The sequence below is a fragment of the Rhinopithecus roxellana genome, chromosome 16 (genome assembly GCF_007565055.1).
Source record: "Rhinopithecus roxellana isolate Shanxi Qingling chromosome 16, ASM756505v1, whole genome shotgun sequence".
In the NCBI taxonomy this organism is placed as follows: Eukaryota; Metazoa; Chordata; class Mammalia; order Primates; family Cercopithecidae; genus Rhinopithecus; species Rhinopithecus roxellana.
In genome coordinates this window covers 71,170,952-71,187,970 of record NC_044564.1, presented here as the reverse complement: position 1 = coordinate 71,187,970, position 17,019 = coordinate 71,170,952, and the positions used below count along the sequence as shown (strand labels likewise).

The 17,019-nt window shown below is 36.9% G+C and overlaps 1 protein-coding gene across 3 annotated transcripts in view; it reads right to left on the bottom strand.

The window, feature by feature from the left end:
- Positions 1–17,019, bottom strand: part of DENND4C (DENN domain containing 4C) — a 138,132-nt gene that overhangs the window by 66,878 nt on the left and 54,235 nt on the right. For 2 of the 3 annotated variants that reach the window (XM_030919307.1, XM_010365711.2), the window contains exons 6-10: positions 13,419–13,657; positions 11,551–11,617; positions 10,407–10,465; positions 9,057–9,201; positions 4,382–4,557 (exon numbers count right to left, since the gene is read on the bottom strand). In XM_030919307.1, the coding sequence (XP_030775167.1) occupies positions 4,382–4,557; positions 9,057–9,201; positions 10,407–10,465; positions 11,551–11,617; positions 13,419–13,657 (686 nt within the window). The remainder of the gene's footprint in view (positions 1–4,381; positions 4,558–9,056; positions 9,202–10,406; positions 10,466–11,550; positions 11,618–13,418; positions 13,658–17,019) is intronic. The other variant, XM_030919308.1, reaches the window with a different exon arrangement.

The following is a 17,019-nucleotide window of genomic DNA, read 5'->3' as shown; positions in this document are numbered from 1 at the left end:
AATAAGTCTAACAAAAGATGTGAATTATCTTTCTGGAGAAAACACAAAGTTTACTGAAAAATTTTGAAAGATCAATGAAGTGAAATACCACATTCATGGGTCATATTTCTTGTGCATATTTTCAATGTGTGTCAAAAAGGTATCATCTGCCTCCAAACGAATCTATAAATACAATAAAATTCTAACAAAAATGCCAATGTAATTTTGTGTAGAGCTTAACAAGATGGTATTAAAATTTATATGGAAAAACAAAAGACCAAATAGAGTGAAAACAATTTTCAAAAATAACAGGAGTAAGGGGATTCGCCATGGACACTGCCAAAAAAAGGTCTCATACCATGACTTTTTAAAACAGTTTTATTAAGATATAAAGTCATATGCCATACAACTCACCCATGTGACGTGTGCAATTCAATGGTTTTTATTATATTCACGGAATTGTGTAACCACCACTACAATCAATTTTTTTTTTTTTTTGAGATGGAGTTTTGCTCTTGTTGCCCAGGCTGGAGTGCAATGACGCAATCTCATATCACTGCGACCTCTGCCTCCCGGGTTCAAGCAATTCTCCTGCCTCAGCCTCCCGAGTAGCTGGGATTACAGGCATGCGCCACCACGCCCGGCTAGCTTTGTTATTTTAGTAGAGATGGGGTTTCTCCATGTTGGTCAGGCTGGTCTCAAACTCCCGACCTCAGAAGATCCACCCACCTCAGCCTCCCAAAATATTGGGATTACAGGCGTGGGCCACTGCTCCCAGCCTACAAGCAATTTTAGAATATTTTCATCACCTCAAAAAGAAATCCCATAGTCACTTAGTTTCCAATACTCCCATCCTCTCCATTCCAAGGCAATCACTAATCACTACTTTCTGCCTCTAGAGATTTGCCTGCTTTGGACATTTCATGTAAATTAAATCATAATATAAGGTCTTTTAACATAATGTTTTCAAGGTTCATTCATGTTGTAGACAACTTAATTTTAAAGCCATTAAGATAGTATAATACTGGCAAGAGATTGAAAAAAAATCAAAGGAAAAGAATAAGATCGGATATGTATCTATACAAATACAGAAAGCGGTATGTCCCATCAAGTGTAGCTGAATTAAATAACTAAATGAGACACGTAAACCTCACAACTTAAAAAATAACCATGATAGTATTTCACGGCCTCAAGGTGAAATATTTCATATATAAGAATCAAAAACAGTACTCCATAAAGAGAAATTTAAAATTTGATAAATTAAAATAAGTCTCTTTATCAAAAGACACCAAAAACAGAATGGAATGACAGGTCACAATGTGGGAGAAGCTATTTGGAATGCATACAGCAGACCAATAATTAATTCCTGATTATATATACAATTTCTACAAATCAAAAGAAAAAGACAATCGAACAGCAAAACGCACCAACAAAAGGAACATCCAATTCATAGGAGAGGAAAACCAAGGAGCACAAAGGTATGAAAATGCTCCATTTGCTACTAATTAAGGAAATGTGAATTAAAGCCACAGTGAAATACCATTACCATCAAATTGGTAAAAAATGTAAAAGTCTGACCACAAGTGCTGGCAAGGATATGAAACAAAGAGAACTTTCATCTGCTGAGGATGGAGTAAACTTGGGAGAGTAATCTGATATTAGTTATTAAGTTGAAAATGCTCATTCCCTACCAAGCAACATTAGCGCTTCCAGGTATATACGTCAGAGGAATTCCTGAGCATACACTCAAGGAAATATATACAACGATAATCAGAACAGCCTTGTTCCTAACATCAAAGATCTAGATACAACCTAAATGTCCATCGACATTGATCACCATTGAAAATGAACTGGATGAACCTCACAAAGAATGGTAAGCAAAAAAGCAATTCACAGAAAACTATTCAAGTAGAAAAAAATTTGTAAGTATGCAAAACAAAATTTTATTTAGATTAATACATATATAATAAATGTTTTAAAAATACATGTATATGATAAACTCCAAATCTAAGATGATGGTTGGATTTGGAATTTATCCAAGATGATGGTTGGATCTGGAGCTCCTCTCTGGGAGACAGAAACAAAATATCGTTATGGAAGACTATCTAGAGATTTCAAATTTATTGCTAATATTTTCTTTCTTTTTTTTTTTTTTTTGAGACAGTCTCCCTCTGTCGCCCAGGCTGGAGTGCAGTGGCGTGATCTCCGCTCACTGCAACCTCCGCCTCCTGGGTTCAAGCAATTCTCTTGCCTCAGACTCCCAAGTAGTGGGGATTATAGCTGCCCACCACCATGCCTGGCTAATTTTTGTAGTAGAGACGTGGGGATTATAGCTGCCCACCACCATGCCTGGCTAATTTTTGTAGCAGAGACGGAGTTTCACCATGTTGGCCAGGTTGGTCTCAAACTCCTGACCTCAGGTGATTCATCTGCCTCGGCCTCCCAAAGTGCTGGGATTACAGGTATGAGCCACCGTGCCCGGCCTATTAATAAAGTTGTGGTGAATAGATACAAGTTATTTACATTATTCTGTACAATTTGGAGGCTTTTTTTTTTTTTTTTTTGGAGACAGAGTCTTGCTCTGTTACCCAGGCTGCAGTACAGTGGGGTGAACATAGATCACTGCAGCCTCGACCTCCTGGACTAAAGTGATCTTTCCTCCTCAGCTACCTGTGCAGCTGGAACTACGGACACGCACCACCACTCCTGGCTAATTTTTTATTTTATATAAATGGAGTCTCACCATGTTGCCCAGGCTGGTCTTAAACTCCTGGGCTCAAGTGATTCTCCAGCCTCAGCCTCCGAAAGTACTGAGATTACAGGTGTGAGACACTACACCTGGGCACATTTTATAATTATTTAAACACAACTGAGCAGGCCAGGCATGGTGGCTCACGCCTGTAATCCCAGCACTTTGGGAGGCCAAGGTGGGTGGATCACCTGAGGTCAGCAGTTTAAGACCAGCCTGGCCAACATGGTGAAACCTCATCTCTACTAAAAATACAAAAAAATTACCCAGGTGTGGTGGCACGCACCTGTAATTCCGTTACTCAGGAGGCTGAAGCAGGAGAATCACTTGATCCCGGGAGGCGGAGACCGCAGTGAGCCAAGATTGCACAACTGTAACTCTGTTGCCTGGGCAACAGAGTGAGACTCTGTCTCAAAATAAATAAATAAATAAATACAATTGAGCAAACACTTCAAATTTGTTTTAGAAAATAATGTTTTGATTACCAGAAGTTTTATAAAAGTTACTCAAAACTGGGCAAAATTAAGAATCTCCATATTATTTTATTTGGAATAATAAATAAAACAAGGTAAAAAATCTGAGTATTAACTTCACAAATAATCATTTCTAAAAGCAACACCACGAATACATTCCTGAAATAATTGTTTTTCAGGGAGAGTAGCCTATAAACAATAAAGTGTGTACTACAAAAAACTATTTAATTCATTCAAGTTGTTCATTACTTTCAAGCTGTAAGTAAATCTAAATATACATAAGGAGCTACTACAGTTATACAGTTTCAAAATACAATGGTAGATCCGTGTCAAAATTATATTTTAAGTTACAGCAAATGTTTTCTTCCTTCTTTAGGCTATTTTTTTGGTTCATATAAAAATATTTTCCCAACGAATTCTACTGTTGGAACTATTTAGGCCTCACCTAAAATATTTCTCTATTCACTTTCTACCAATCTCAAACAGTAAAGAATAAGTGTTCCACACCCTGGAAGTTGGCACCAACATAAGAAAATTTTTAATACTTACTGTCCTTTCCCACTTTTGGTGGGGGAAGGGGTAACCCTTAAACATCCATCCAGAACTATTCCTTTTATTAATGTAGTTTGCTACTCTCTGAACCCTCAGCTGTACCACTGCTGTACTTATCACCTTCAGCAAACACAAATTATAACTGATTTTTAATATAAATTTCTATGCAGTAAAGAACAGATCCTTATAAAATTCAAATCCTGACAGCGAAACAAATGGTATAATATCACTCTATACTGTAACTAAACTTTATCTCCAATGGGTAAACCCATTTTACTTACATATGGATTTTGAATTAAACCTAGAAAGCATATCGTCTCTCGAGCTCTGAAAGCAGTGTTTAACCATTACTTTTCAAACTCATAGTCTCTTCTGATAAACCTAAACATCTCCTGCTTACATTTAACATTGTCATCCAGATATAAACTATCATAATATTGAACTTTTTTTTTTTCCAAATCACACAGCGTTCTCAGATTCTGATACCTGCCCTGGTTGAGAGCCATTGTATTTAAGAGGAAGATTTAACAACTACCAAAAATAGCATATTTCTAGATGCTTTCAAAGAACTGTAACTCTATATAGTGAAAAACATAAATGGGAGATAATATAAAATGAATCAACTTACACATACAACATGTTCGTATCCAAGTCAATGCAAACAACATCTTGTGGTGGGTCATGAAGATCAAAATACCTTGAGTCAACTCCAACTATAAACGGTAAAGGTGCACTAAGCACTGCAGCCAGTGAAAGAGGACAAAGGGGAATATATGGGCACTGCCACTGAAATGGAAAGATCATCTGGGAAAAAAGTTTTAAAAAATTAACCAAATTTTAAATTTGCAATAAAAATTATATAAGTAACTAGTATTACTGAAAAGGGATCATTGAAAAGCAGTTAAAATCACTGTTTTGTTTACCTTAAACTTCATTCCAAAACTAAATGACTATAAAACACTACTAAGCAATACTATGAACAAATGTAATTAAAATTTTCAAGTCATGACGATGATCATTAAACACAATAAAAATACTAACAGCTTTTTGCATGTTAATTCTTCTAGTATCTATACAAAGCCCACATTCCAATTTTATGGAGTCAAAATAAGATAAAATGGCCCAAAATATCATAAAACAAACTTATTATCTTTAACTCTTACACATTTCATTCACCTATTAATTCTCAAAATTACCTCAGATCAAAATCCAACTAAAAGCATCAAGGATTTGAAAAAAAAAAAAAAAAAACTAATTACTATCTAGGGAATGCTAATAGTTAATTAAAGAGTTCAACAAAAATAAATTCATAACTGTTCAAATAAACATCAGTGATGTCTGGCATCTTAAAAATACTGTCAATAGGCTGGGCACGGCAGCTCACGCCTATAATCCCAGCACTTTGGGAGGCTGAGGCGGGTGGATCACTTGGGGTCAGGAGTTTGAGACCAGCCTGGCCAACATGTAGAAACTCTGTTTCTACTAAAACACAAAAATTAGCTGAGTGTGGTGGTGCATGACTGTAATTCCAGTTATTCTGGAGGCAGAGGCAGGAGAATCGCTTGAACCTAGGAGGCGGAGGTTGCAGTGAGCAGAGTTTGCACCACTACACTCCAGCCTGGGCAACAGAGCAAGACTCTGTTTCAAAAAAAAAAAAAAGAAAAAGTCAATATATAAAATATTCCTCTATCTAGACATGATGAGACAGAAAAAGAAAAAAGAGAAAAAAACATTTCTCAAGAATCTTTACCTGTTTTCCTTTACAAAGCTTTACTTCAATTGTATCATTTGTGCTTTTCTTAAAAAAAAAAAAAAGTTTTGATGTTTTTTAAAAAAAGACTAAAACATGTTAAGGCCAAATGCAGTGACTCTCAACACTTTGGGAGGCTGAGGCAGGAGGACTGCTTGAGGCCAGGAGTTCAAAGCCAGCCTGGACAACAGAGTGAGACCCTCATCTCCATAAAAAATAGATAAATAAATGAATAAATTTTACAAAAAAAAATTTAATAATTAGCTAGTACTAAAATTTTACTGATGATAATTTTTTTTCTTCTACTATAAAAATCCCTGTTATCTTTTAAGGTCGAGTTCAATTATCACCCTTATCTGTCATCATTCACCCCAAAGAAATGCCTATAATACTTACTACCTCTGCCAGCTATTACAAAGGGTTATTCAGGATTGGAATTTTGTCTTCAAACATTTACTTAATATTTGAGCACTTGCTATGTACCAATTACTGTTCTTCATAACGAGATCTTAACAATAAATGAAAGATCACTCTCCTCATGAGGTTAATAGTTTAGGATAAGAGTCAGCAACTTTTTCTGTAGAAGACAGTAAATATTTTAGGCCTTGTGAGCCACATTGTCTCTGTCACAACCATTTAACTCTGCTGTCACGCATGAAAGCAGTCATAGGCAATATATGAATAAATGGCCTATGTTCCAATAAAACTTTATAGAAACAAGTGGCAGGCAGGATTCGGCCATCATTTGCAAACACCTTGTCTAGCAGAAAGAGAGAAAATAAATGAAAGACATAATAAATAAAATATTATGTTACAGGTTGAACATCCCTAACCTGCAAATTCAAAATCCAAAGTACTGCAAAATCCAAAACTTTTTGAGCACCAACATGACACAGAAAATAAATTGCTCATAGAAGCATTTAGGACTTCAGATTTTTAGATTAGGGATGTTCAACCAGCGTGTATTCTGCAAACATGCCAAAATCTAAAAAAATCCTAAATCCAAAGCACTTCTTTCCAAGCATTTTAGACAAGGGATACTCAACCTGTATGTCAGGAAGTAATAAGTGCTATGGAAAAAAAAAAAAAAGGAAAAGTAAAGCCAAGTGAAGGACATTAGAGTTCAGAGCAGGAGAGAGTAAAAGCAGGTTGTATTAGGACAAACAGGACAGGCCTCATTAATAAAGTGACAACAGAGCTGAAACCTGAAGAAGGTGAGAGATTTAGCCAACGGGATATATAAGAGAAGAGTGCTTCAGTGAGAAGGAACAGCTAGGGCAAAGGCCTTAAGGCATGGGGAATGCCTAATGCTCCCAGGACGGTAAGGCCAGAATGCTGGAGAAGAATGAGCAAGATGAAGAGTAGTGGAAAATAAGATCAGATTGCTGAGGGGCAGAGCCACTCACAAAGGACCCTGCAAGGACTTCAGATTTCTTGAGTGACAATTACCTTCTATTCAACAAAAGGTGTGTTACACCTGCAACTATCTAAGAAACCTTAGAAAAAAAGCTATGTGCTAGCAAAACATGATATCCTTCTCTTCACCTTTGCCTTTTGCAACACTATAGGGTCACTTTTTATAAAGTACTTGTACATTTCACCAATCTTTGCTATGGGTCTCCATTAATTCTTTGATATTTAAATCATTCTCCTTTTGAAGCATTTGTTTTGTGACCATTCTTTTCCATGTTCTCTTCTTCAAATAGTAATTGGCATAACTACCAAATCATGACTTATAAATAATTTTGCATGCAATTCAGACAGCTCTCCAACATCAGTTGCATAAACCTCATATACTCTGGCATTTTTCATATGATTACCAATTCCATGGGCACTTTTTTCAACTGTTCTTGCACCATATTAGTGAAATCCATCAAGAGACTTGGCCACCACGATTCTGACAAAGGGGATTGAATAAACACTACTGTTTTAGTAAAGAATATTTGGGTGGGAACTTTTTTTTTTTTTTGAGACGGAGTCTTGCTCTGTCGCTAGGCTGGAGTGCAGTGGTGCAACCTCAGCTCATAGCAACCTCCACCTCCCGGGTTTAAGCGATTCTCCTGCCTCAGCCTCCCGAGTAGCTGGGACTACAGGCATGCGCCACCACGTCCAGCTAATTTTTGTATTTTTAGTGGAGATGGGGTTTCACCATGTTGGCCAGGATGGTCTCGATCTCTTGACCTTGTGATCCACCTGCCTTGGCCTCCCAAAGTGCTGGGATTACAGGCGTGAGCCACTGCGCCTGGCCTGGGTGGGAACTTTCTAAAACTGGTCAGTTCATTAACAAATATTTTCATATTCTAACAACTTTTGCCTTCACACACAACTGTGATGACCTGGAAAAGTAATACTTAATGAGGATCCTCTTAGAAGTTGTCTCCTATGGTTACTATTGTTTTCAGTCCTAACAGCACTTCTCCAACCAGATTAAGATCTTGGAGACATATCCCATTTGTTGTTTTAACAAGTATTTATTGAGGGCCTACTCTGTGCTAGGCAACTGTAACAAGTGCTGAAAATACAGGAATAAACAAGAGATTAGGTCCTTACTCCCAGGAGACTTACATTCTTAAAATGGGGAAGGGAAGAGAGGAGAGTCAGCTATTTTAAATTAAACAACTAATGGAGAACTGGAATATCTAAAGTTCTATACAATGACCTATAAAGCCCTATACAATCAGACTTCATTCTTTTCTTTCTTTTTTTTTTTTTGAGATGGAGTCTCACTCTTGTTGCCCAGGCTGAAGTGCAATGGTGCCATCTCAGCTCACCGCAACCTCCACCTCCTGGGTTCAAGTAATTCTCCTGCCTCAGCCTCCCAAGTAGCTGGGATTACAGGCATGTGCCACCACACTCAGCTAACTTTGTATTTTCAGTAGAGAGGGGTTTCTCCATATTGGTCAGGCTCGCCTCGAACTCCTGATCTCAGGTGATCCGCCTACCTCAGCTTCCCAAATTGCTGGGATTACAGGCGTGAGCCACTGTGCCTGTCAATCAGACTTCATTCTAAGTGCAACGGGAAGCCAAAGGGTTTTAAGCAGCGAACAACTTTAATAACAATTTAACAATTTAATTTTACTTATGCTTTACACAAGAGCTTAGCCTCTGTATATTATCTTATTTCACAATCACTTAGAATTTCCTCTATATTACTGATTCACAATTATTAAAAGTTAAAATAGGGAGAAATTAAACATGTAATCATTTGCATAATTTTAGAACAGCTGAAATTGGCCAGAGCCTCTCAATACAATCAGCTTCATTCTCAGGTTTTATTATACAATAATATAGTTTTTACTCTGGGAAGAACTCTAAAATATGAAAAACTGGAAATTGACATTTTTCCTAAAATAGATATCACCTTTGTTTTCTTTATACTTCCTACTTCTCTTTGCCAGCAGATTATATTCGACTTTTACTGGGCGGGTAATTTTTCAAAGTTACTTTTTAAAAATTTGTTGTTTTCAAAGTTGCTGTTTTTGAAAGAAATTTCCCTTTGGAGTAAAAATTGTCTGTCAGTAATTTTGTACTAAAAGGAAAATTCTATACTTACAGCTACAACAGCTTCAGCTACCCCAGTCAAGACAGCTGGCCTAAGAGAATGCAGCAGAATTTTACTCTCAAGTAAAACAAAGAGCAGCAGTGTTGCACAATTCTCAGGACCCAGATTCATCAGCAAGGTGCTAAAGTTGGCTCCACTAGGAAAAAAAAGAGAAAAATAGATCACTGTGAACTATTTTGCTAAAACATGTTAAGATTTGCTTATTAAATTATTTCTTAAGTATTAACAGATTGAGAGTCTAGTGTTAATTTCAAGTCTTTACTTGTTTATCAATGAAAAGTAGCAAATTTAATGAGATAGATAACTGGGTGATTTAAATTCATCCTCTGGTAATAAAACGCATTTATCAAGAAAGTTTTTCCTGGCCGGGCGCAGTGGCTCAAGCCTGTAATCCCAGCACTTTGGGAGGCCGAGACGGGCGGATCACGAGGTCAGGAGATCGAGACCATCCTGGCTAACATGGTGAAACCTCGTCTCTACTAAAAAATACATAAAACTAGCCGGGCGAGGTGGCGGGCGCCTGTAGTCCCAGCTACTCGGGAGGCTGAGGCAGGAGAATGGTGTAAACCCGGGAGGCGGAGCTTGCAGTGAGCTGAGATCTGGCCACTGCACTCCAGCCTGGGCCACAGAGCGAGACTCCGTCTCAAAAAAAAAAAAAAAAAAGATTTTCCTGAATAGCCATTTGAGTTGAACTCAGAAGAAAGGAGACAAGAATGGGAATGAAGGGGTGACAGACAATATATGCAAGGGCCCTGGGGCAAGAAAAAGCTGTTGTCATAGCCAAGAAATTGAAATAAATCTATTGTGACTAAAGCATAGTAAGGGAAAGGATGAAAACAGCAACAGATTAGGCTGAAATTGAAATATACTATTATATTTCCATTTTCAAAACACTAGCTACAGGGTGGGTAAAGAACTGAAGGAAGATGAGTAAAAAGGTACCAGTTAAGAAGCTAGTAGTGAGGTAGTCTGGTAAGACATCATGGAAGTCTACCATGATGCAGATGAAAAGAAGTAAATGGATTCGAGATATTTAGAAAGCAAAAATCAGCTCACCTTAAACCTTTAGTTATGAACTGGATATGGGAAGGGGAGATGAGAAGAAAAGGGAAGTGTCCTCTACATCCAATCTTGCAACTCTCTGAATTGTTCCCATTTATAAAACAGCCCTACCATCCATCTAGCTATCAAAGTCAGAAACATTAAGGCTATTTTTGCCTAGTTTTAACTAATAAAGTTAATTGTAAAATAACAATTAACTTTATTATACTAATCACTAAAATATTTTAAAGCATTCTGCTCCAAGTGAATACATATATTATTCTAAATACCAGTAATTACCTTAGTGGTAAAGGTGTAGAAACTGGCTGTGATAATATTAATGCATCATGGACTGACAGCTTAAAAAAAAAAAAAACAAGATAAATTAACCAAAACAAGATATAAGTTTCAAAACTACTTGTGAAATCTATATATTTAGATCAAAGGTAATAATGAAAACAATAATTTAATATGCATACATGCTTTTTGAAACATGTACTAAAATATAAAATGATAGCTGTATTTACTCAGAAGTGTTACATTAGTTCTTTTTCAATAAATGGTCAATTTGAATTTTGATTCACTTAATTGGTTAAAGTACAATTATTTAAAATTTTTGGAATTACTGCTTCAGAAAAGCTTCAAATTCATTTACTCAACAGACTGTAGGCACTTGGCAGTTGCTTCGCACATTAATACTTGCAGAACTGAAATAGCATTCAATATCAACAATACCTGACTTAATCCCACCATACATAATGTTAAGAATGTCTTAGAAAAACTTTTAAATGGCTTCCCTCTATAGATCAGTGCTACTCAAAGTATGTTAAGTATGCCAGTATGTTAATTGTTATAGTCCAGAAAGATATAGTATATAAATGAAGAGCAAACCACTAAGCAACTTTTATGACAATCTGACCTCTCTCCCATATCCAAGCATGTAATCAGTGGAACTATTATTATAGAGAGGGTATAGACCTGCTCGTGTTGCATATGTCACAAGCTGTATACCTACCTACGTCTGCTACTTACTGAAAATAGAAAACTGGTCCTTTAGCATAGTACTATTACAGACCTTGTTTAAGTTAACGCCCTCCAACCATTGCTCATTTCATATTTAATATTTATTAGAGAATCTGATATTAAGAACATGCTCAAACATAATCCTGGGTTTTACATTATTAAAATCAGATACATAAAGGCCATGCATGGGCCAAAAATGAAAATGTTATGAACCAAGGGTTGTAATTATTCCAATTCTGTACATTCAAATCCAAAACCCAGTAAGAAAGGATGTTCAGTAAAGCTACAAAGCACAGAAAATCCAAGGACTTTACGAATGCATATTGCTCCACCTCAAACCCAAAGGTATATAGAATCCACTCTGCAATGACTGGGGTGAGCATATGCAAAGTTCTCCCCAAATACACTCTCTTTTGGTTACCTGGACAAGGATTCTCGGTCTTTGTGGTGAAGGAAAAGGGATGTTTTGCATAAAATGTGAAATGTGCCTAGAAAAAAAATTTGAAATAAACATCATAATTACTTTTCTAAAATGCATCATAGGTTTTAACAAATCTTAAATATCACTATATATCATCCCAGATATGACATGGCCATTTATCTAAAATGTAGGCTAAGTAAGTAAATTTGCTTAGTGTAAACGAATTTATCCATGTCCATCAAACTTCTGAAATACACAATGTATTTCCTGACTTCTATTCCCATCCCCTATCATTACCAGATGAATAAAAATAACATAAAAATCGTTTTCATGAAAGGAGTGAATTTTTATAGCCCTGGTTATCCATGGCAGTACAGGGAGCAACTAACTGTGCTACAATGAATTTACACTAAAATTGAATTTAATCCCAGATTTACTACGCTAACATTGGATGAACCACCTACCCATTCTATTTCTGCACCTATAAAAATTACTTCTTAAGTTTCTCCAAAGTTTAGAGCTTCTTAGGAGCCACAAAAATGCAACATATTACTTCAACTGAAAAAGATATTGATTATATACATTGATTTTATTTTCACAAGCTATTCATAGAATCTTAATTTTTCAAAAGGTTGCTAACTTGTCACTAACATTACATTTTACTTCAAAAAACTTCAAATTAATCTCACAGCTGAATGTTAAACCCAGAACTATAAATCATTAAATTGCCATTTCAAGAGTGCAAAATGAAAGTTGCAACCATATTTCAATATCAAATTATGATGAGTTTATGCACAGTACTTTACTCTTTTTAAAGGTGATTTTTGGACAGCATTATTTTTAAATCTGTGCATAATTACCCCTACCTTATCCACTAAACTAGTATGTAAAACTGATATTCTTTCTGCTATAATGTAAAAGTTCTGAAATTGTAAGAAACATCTATGTTTACACATACTTTAATACATTACAGAAAGCTCTTGACACTTTTTGGTTTGTCAGCAGGATACATGAATTATAAACTATCATAAACAGAAGTCAGTGTGCCACTAGAAATCAGAAAAGATCATTTAAAAAAGAGTAGCTCAACATACATTTTTCTTGCTTAGAAAGACTGCATGACAAAAAGAATTACAAACTAAAGAGAAAGCTCAAAGAATTTCTGTCAATGCTAAAACAAAAACTTCACTTTTAACATCAATTAACTTATTCTTACTAATTTCGACACCACTTTAGAGAGGTATTATGGTTAGAATTTGGAATGGCCACTTGTATGGGTGGGTGGGTGGGTGGGTGTGTGTGCAGCAGTAACTATTTGTCTCTCGGTTATTAGAGAATAAATAGGAAGAAGAACACTCACAATATAATTTATGTAAGTTACTTCTTCAGGTGAATTCTCAAAAGATTATTATTTGGCCATCCTTGCCACTACTATCCAATTTTAAGCTCACAGTCAATGATTCAGGTGAAGAAGGGAGTAAGAAAAAGTTGGTGGCTGATGCCTGTAATCCCAGCACTTTGGGAGGCTGACGCAGGTGGATCATGAGGTCAGGAGTTCAAGACCAGCCTGGCTAAGATGGTGAAACACCGTCTCTACAAAAATTAGCCAGGCGTGGTGGCGGGTGTCTGTAATCCCAGTTACTCGGGAGGCTGACACAGAGAATTGCTTAAACCCAGGAGGTGGAGGTTACAGTGAGCTGAGATGGCACCACTGCACTCCAGCCTGGGTGACGTCTCAAAAAAAAAATGTTGGGTAAACGTAGCCTTCCTTCCCTTCCAACTTTGCTGCTAAAAGTTACACAAACAATCAAACGTATAAATTTATATACCCAGTTTTCCACCAGCCATCTTTCTATTCATATACATACTTTTCAATGGGAAGAGGATGTGGTCCAGACACAGAAAGTTTGTAGATAAACATAAGAAATTTCCTAAAAGCTTCAAAAAAAGGCCAGTGTGAGAGTAAACAAATGCATTTGTTTGTATTGATGGATTTGGAGACCATTTTTCTCTCCACAGGCGTCAATAGGCCCAGTTGCATAAGCTGTTTCTCTGATAGAAGTTCCCGAGAGTAAGGTTCATAAAACTGAATGGCAGCTCCATATACCTAAAGAGTAAGAGAATTCTGTTACAAGATTTGAGTTTGTTTGAAAAAATTAGCTTCTCTTTTTCTCTTATTACACAAGAAATATTTGCTCGGAGTATACTTATACAGATAAATTACGGAAAAAAAAAAAAACTCACCCAAATTTCTACCCCAGAGATAACCAGATTTTGATATAAATCCCTCAAGACTTTTTCCACAGAATTTTATACATTCAACTATAAATCTTATACAAAAATGGATGGTAACCTCTTATAACTTGCTTTCATTTTTAAAATGAAAGCATTAGAGAACGAACTCTAACGACCTCACTCAACTTAGTTTTTTGTGTGATTTTTCTTTTTTCTTTTCTTTTTTTTTTTTTTTTTTTTTTTTGGAGATGGAGTCTCACTCTGTCATCCAGGCTGGAGTGCAGCAGCGTAATCTCAGCTCACTTCAACCTCCACCTCCCAGGTTCCAGTGATTCTCCTGCCTCGGCCTCCCAAGTAGCTGGGACTACAGGTGTATGCCACCACACCCAGCTAATTTTTTTTTTCCTTTTTTTTTGAGACAGACTCTTGCTATGTCACCCACACTGGAGTGCAGTGGCGCGATCTTGGGTTACTGCAAGCTTCGTCTCCTGGGTTCACACCATTCTCCTGCCTCAGCCTCCCAAGTAACTGGGACTACAGGTGCCCACCACCACGCCCAGCTAATTTTTTGTATTGTTAGTAGAGACAGGCTTTCACTGTGTTAGCCAGGATGGTCTTGATCTCCTGACCTCATGATCCACCCACCTCAGCCTTCCAAAGTGCTCAGATTACAGGCGTGAGCCACTGCACCCGGCCTAACTTTTTGTATTTCTAGTAGAGATGGGGTTTCACCGTGTTAGCCAGGATGGTCTTGATCTCCTGACCTGGTGATCCACCTGCCTCAGCCTCCCAAAGTGCTGGGATTTCAGGCGTGAGCCACTGCGCCTAGCCTGTGATTTTTTTAAATTGGGGTAAAATATACATAACATAAAATGTACCACCTTAACCATTTTCAAGTGTATAATTCACTGGTATTAAGTACCTTCACAATGGAGTGCAACCAGTATCACTATTCATTTCCAGAACTTTTTCATTACCCTCCACCAAACAAAAGCTCTGTAACCCTGAAATGGTAACTTTCCATTCTCTGGCCCTCAATCCAAGTCCCTTCGTAATCTCTATTGCACTTCCTGTCTCTATAAGGGTAGCTATTCTAGGTCTACCTCCTATAAGTGGAATCATACAAAACTTATTCTTTTGTGTCTGGCTTATTTCACTTAGAATAATGTTTTTAAGATTCACCTATATTGTAGCACATACCTGAATTTCATTCCTTGTTAAGGAATAAATCATAATTCCATCATATGTATATACTATATTTTGTGTATCCATTCATACGTTGATGCACGTTTGGGGTGTTTCCACCTTTTGCCTATTGTGAATAACCCTGCTAAAATATTGGCGTACAAGCATCTGTTTGAGTCTCTGCTTTCAATTATTCTGGGTACATGCCTAGGCATGAAACTGCTGGATCGTATGGTAATTCTATGTTTAACTTTTGGAGGAGTTGCAGCAGCAGCATTTGACTTTCTCATCAGCAATGTTCACAGGTCCAATTCCTCCACACCCTCACCTCGTATGACATAAGACAGAGCTGACACTCCTCTGAAATTCTTTATTCCTTTGCTGTCTTTGACAGTACAAATTTCTCTTTGTTTCCTGGCTACTTCTCTCTTTCCTATACTAGATCCAATTATGTCACCTCCCATCATTTAAATACTAGCATTCCCTAAGGTTCTAGCTTCACACTTCTATTTGGAAAATTTCATTCTCTCAAGGTTTTAACTATAATCACTATACTAATAAAACACAAATCTTTATCTCTAGGTCTACCTGACCTCTCCCCTGAACCTCAGACTCCTATTTTCAAAATGACTACTTAATAATCTCCACCTGGATGTCGTACAGGCATCCCAAATCAATATTTTCAAAAGTGAACTCATTATCTAAATACTTCATCCAATATTCCTGATCTTACTCAGTTATACTACACAATTCCCAAGCCAGAAACTTCGAAGTCATGCTCAATTCCACTTCCACTTACCACATATCAAAGCAACTACTGAAGCCCTAACTGATCTCAAGTCAGAAGAGAAAGTATTTTAGTGAAAAGTACACTGAAGAAACAGTCCTTCAGAGGTAACATCTGACCCTTCAAAAGTTCCTCATTACAGGTAAAATGCCACAGTCTGTAAAAGTGGCAAGATGCTCTCAATTCCTAATAGTACCTGCTGTTGTTGTTCAACAATACAGAGCTACCAGGCACACAGACTAGTTCATAATTTTGTGCCTTTGTATATTTTGTTTAGCCTTGGTACTTCCTCTGATCTGCCCATTCCTTAATACCCATTCCCTTCTCCCAAAAATCAATCCTTACTTCTGTATTTTATAAATCTTGACAACTGTTTAGTCATTATATATATCACAGGAACCCTTGCCTTTACACACACATTCCCAGATACAATTATTTCAAAGTGATCTCAAAGTTTTTAACCCATCCCCTTCTCCCAACAATCAATCCTTACTTCTGTATTTTATAAATCTTGCCAACTGTTTATTCATTATCTATATCACAGTAACCCTTACCTTTATACACACAATATTCCCAGATACAATTATTTCAAAGTGATCTCAAAGTTTTTAACAAGCAATGACAAATGCATAAACATACATTTTACACACCTCAATGCTTACATGTCAATATCCCCTAAACAATGAATAAGCCAAGCAGATCACCCAGTACTCACATCTCAAATGAGGCTTTATTGTTCTCTACTGCCAAAGTATATTAGGTAACTAATGTTTGAAGATCTTAAAATTTTCAGTTATATTTACTACTTTCAGCAGGATAAATTATAAACGATTATCAAGCGAACAAGTTAGCAGTGGGCAATCAAGTTAATATTGAACTTCACTCAGTATTTTCTGTGTTCCAGGCACTATGCTGGATACTTTACATGTATTATCTTTAACACAGTGGTTGTAAAGGTGTAGCCTGTACCTGTAGAATGAGGTCACAGATGTATTTTGTTTCATCTGCATGAGTCAGTTCAGATTATATGTTTTTTCAATAAAATCGCCTGTTTTATTAAATTTCTTTAGAACATTTTCAATTTTTGCTGGGAGCGGTGGCTCACGCCTGTAATCCCAGCACTTTGGGAGGCTGAGGCAGGTAGATCACCTGAGATCAGGAGTTCAAGATCAGCCTGGCCAACATGGTGAAACCCCATCTCAACTAAAAATACAAAAATTAGCCGGGCATGGTGGCAGGTGCCTGTAATCCCAGCTACTTGG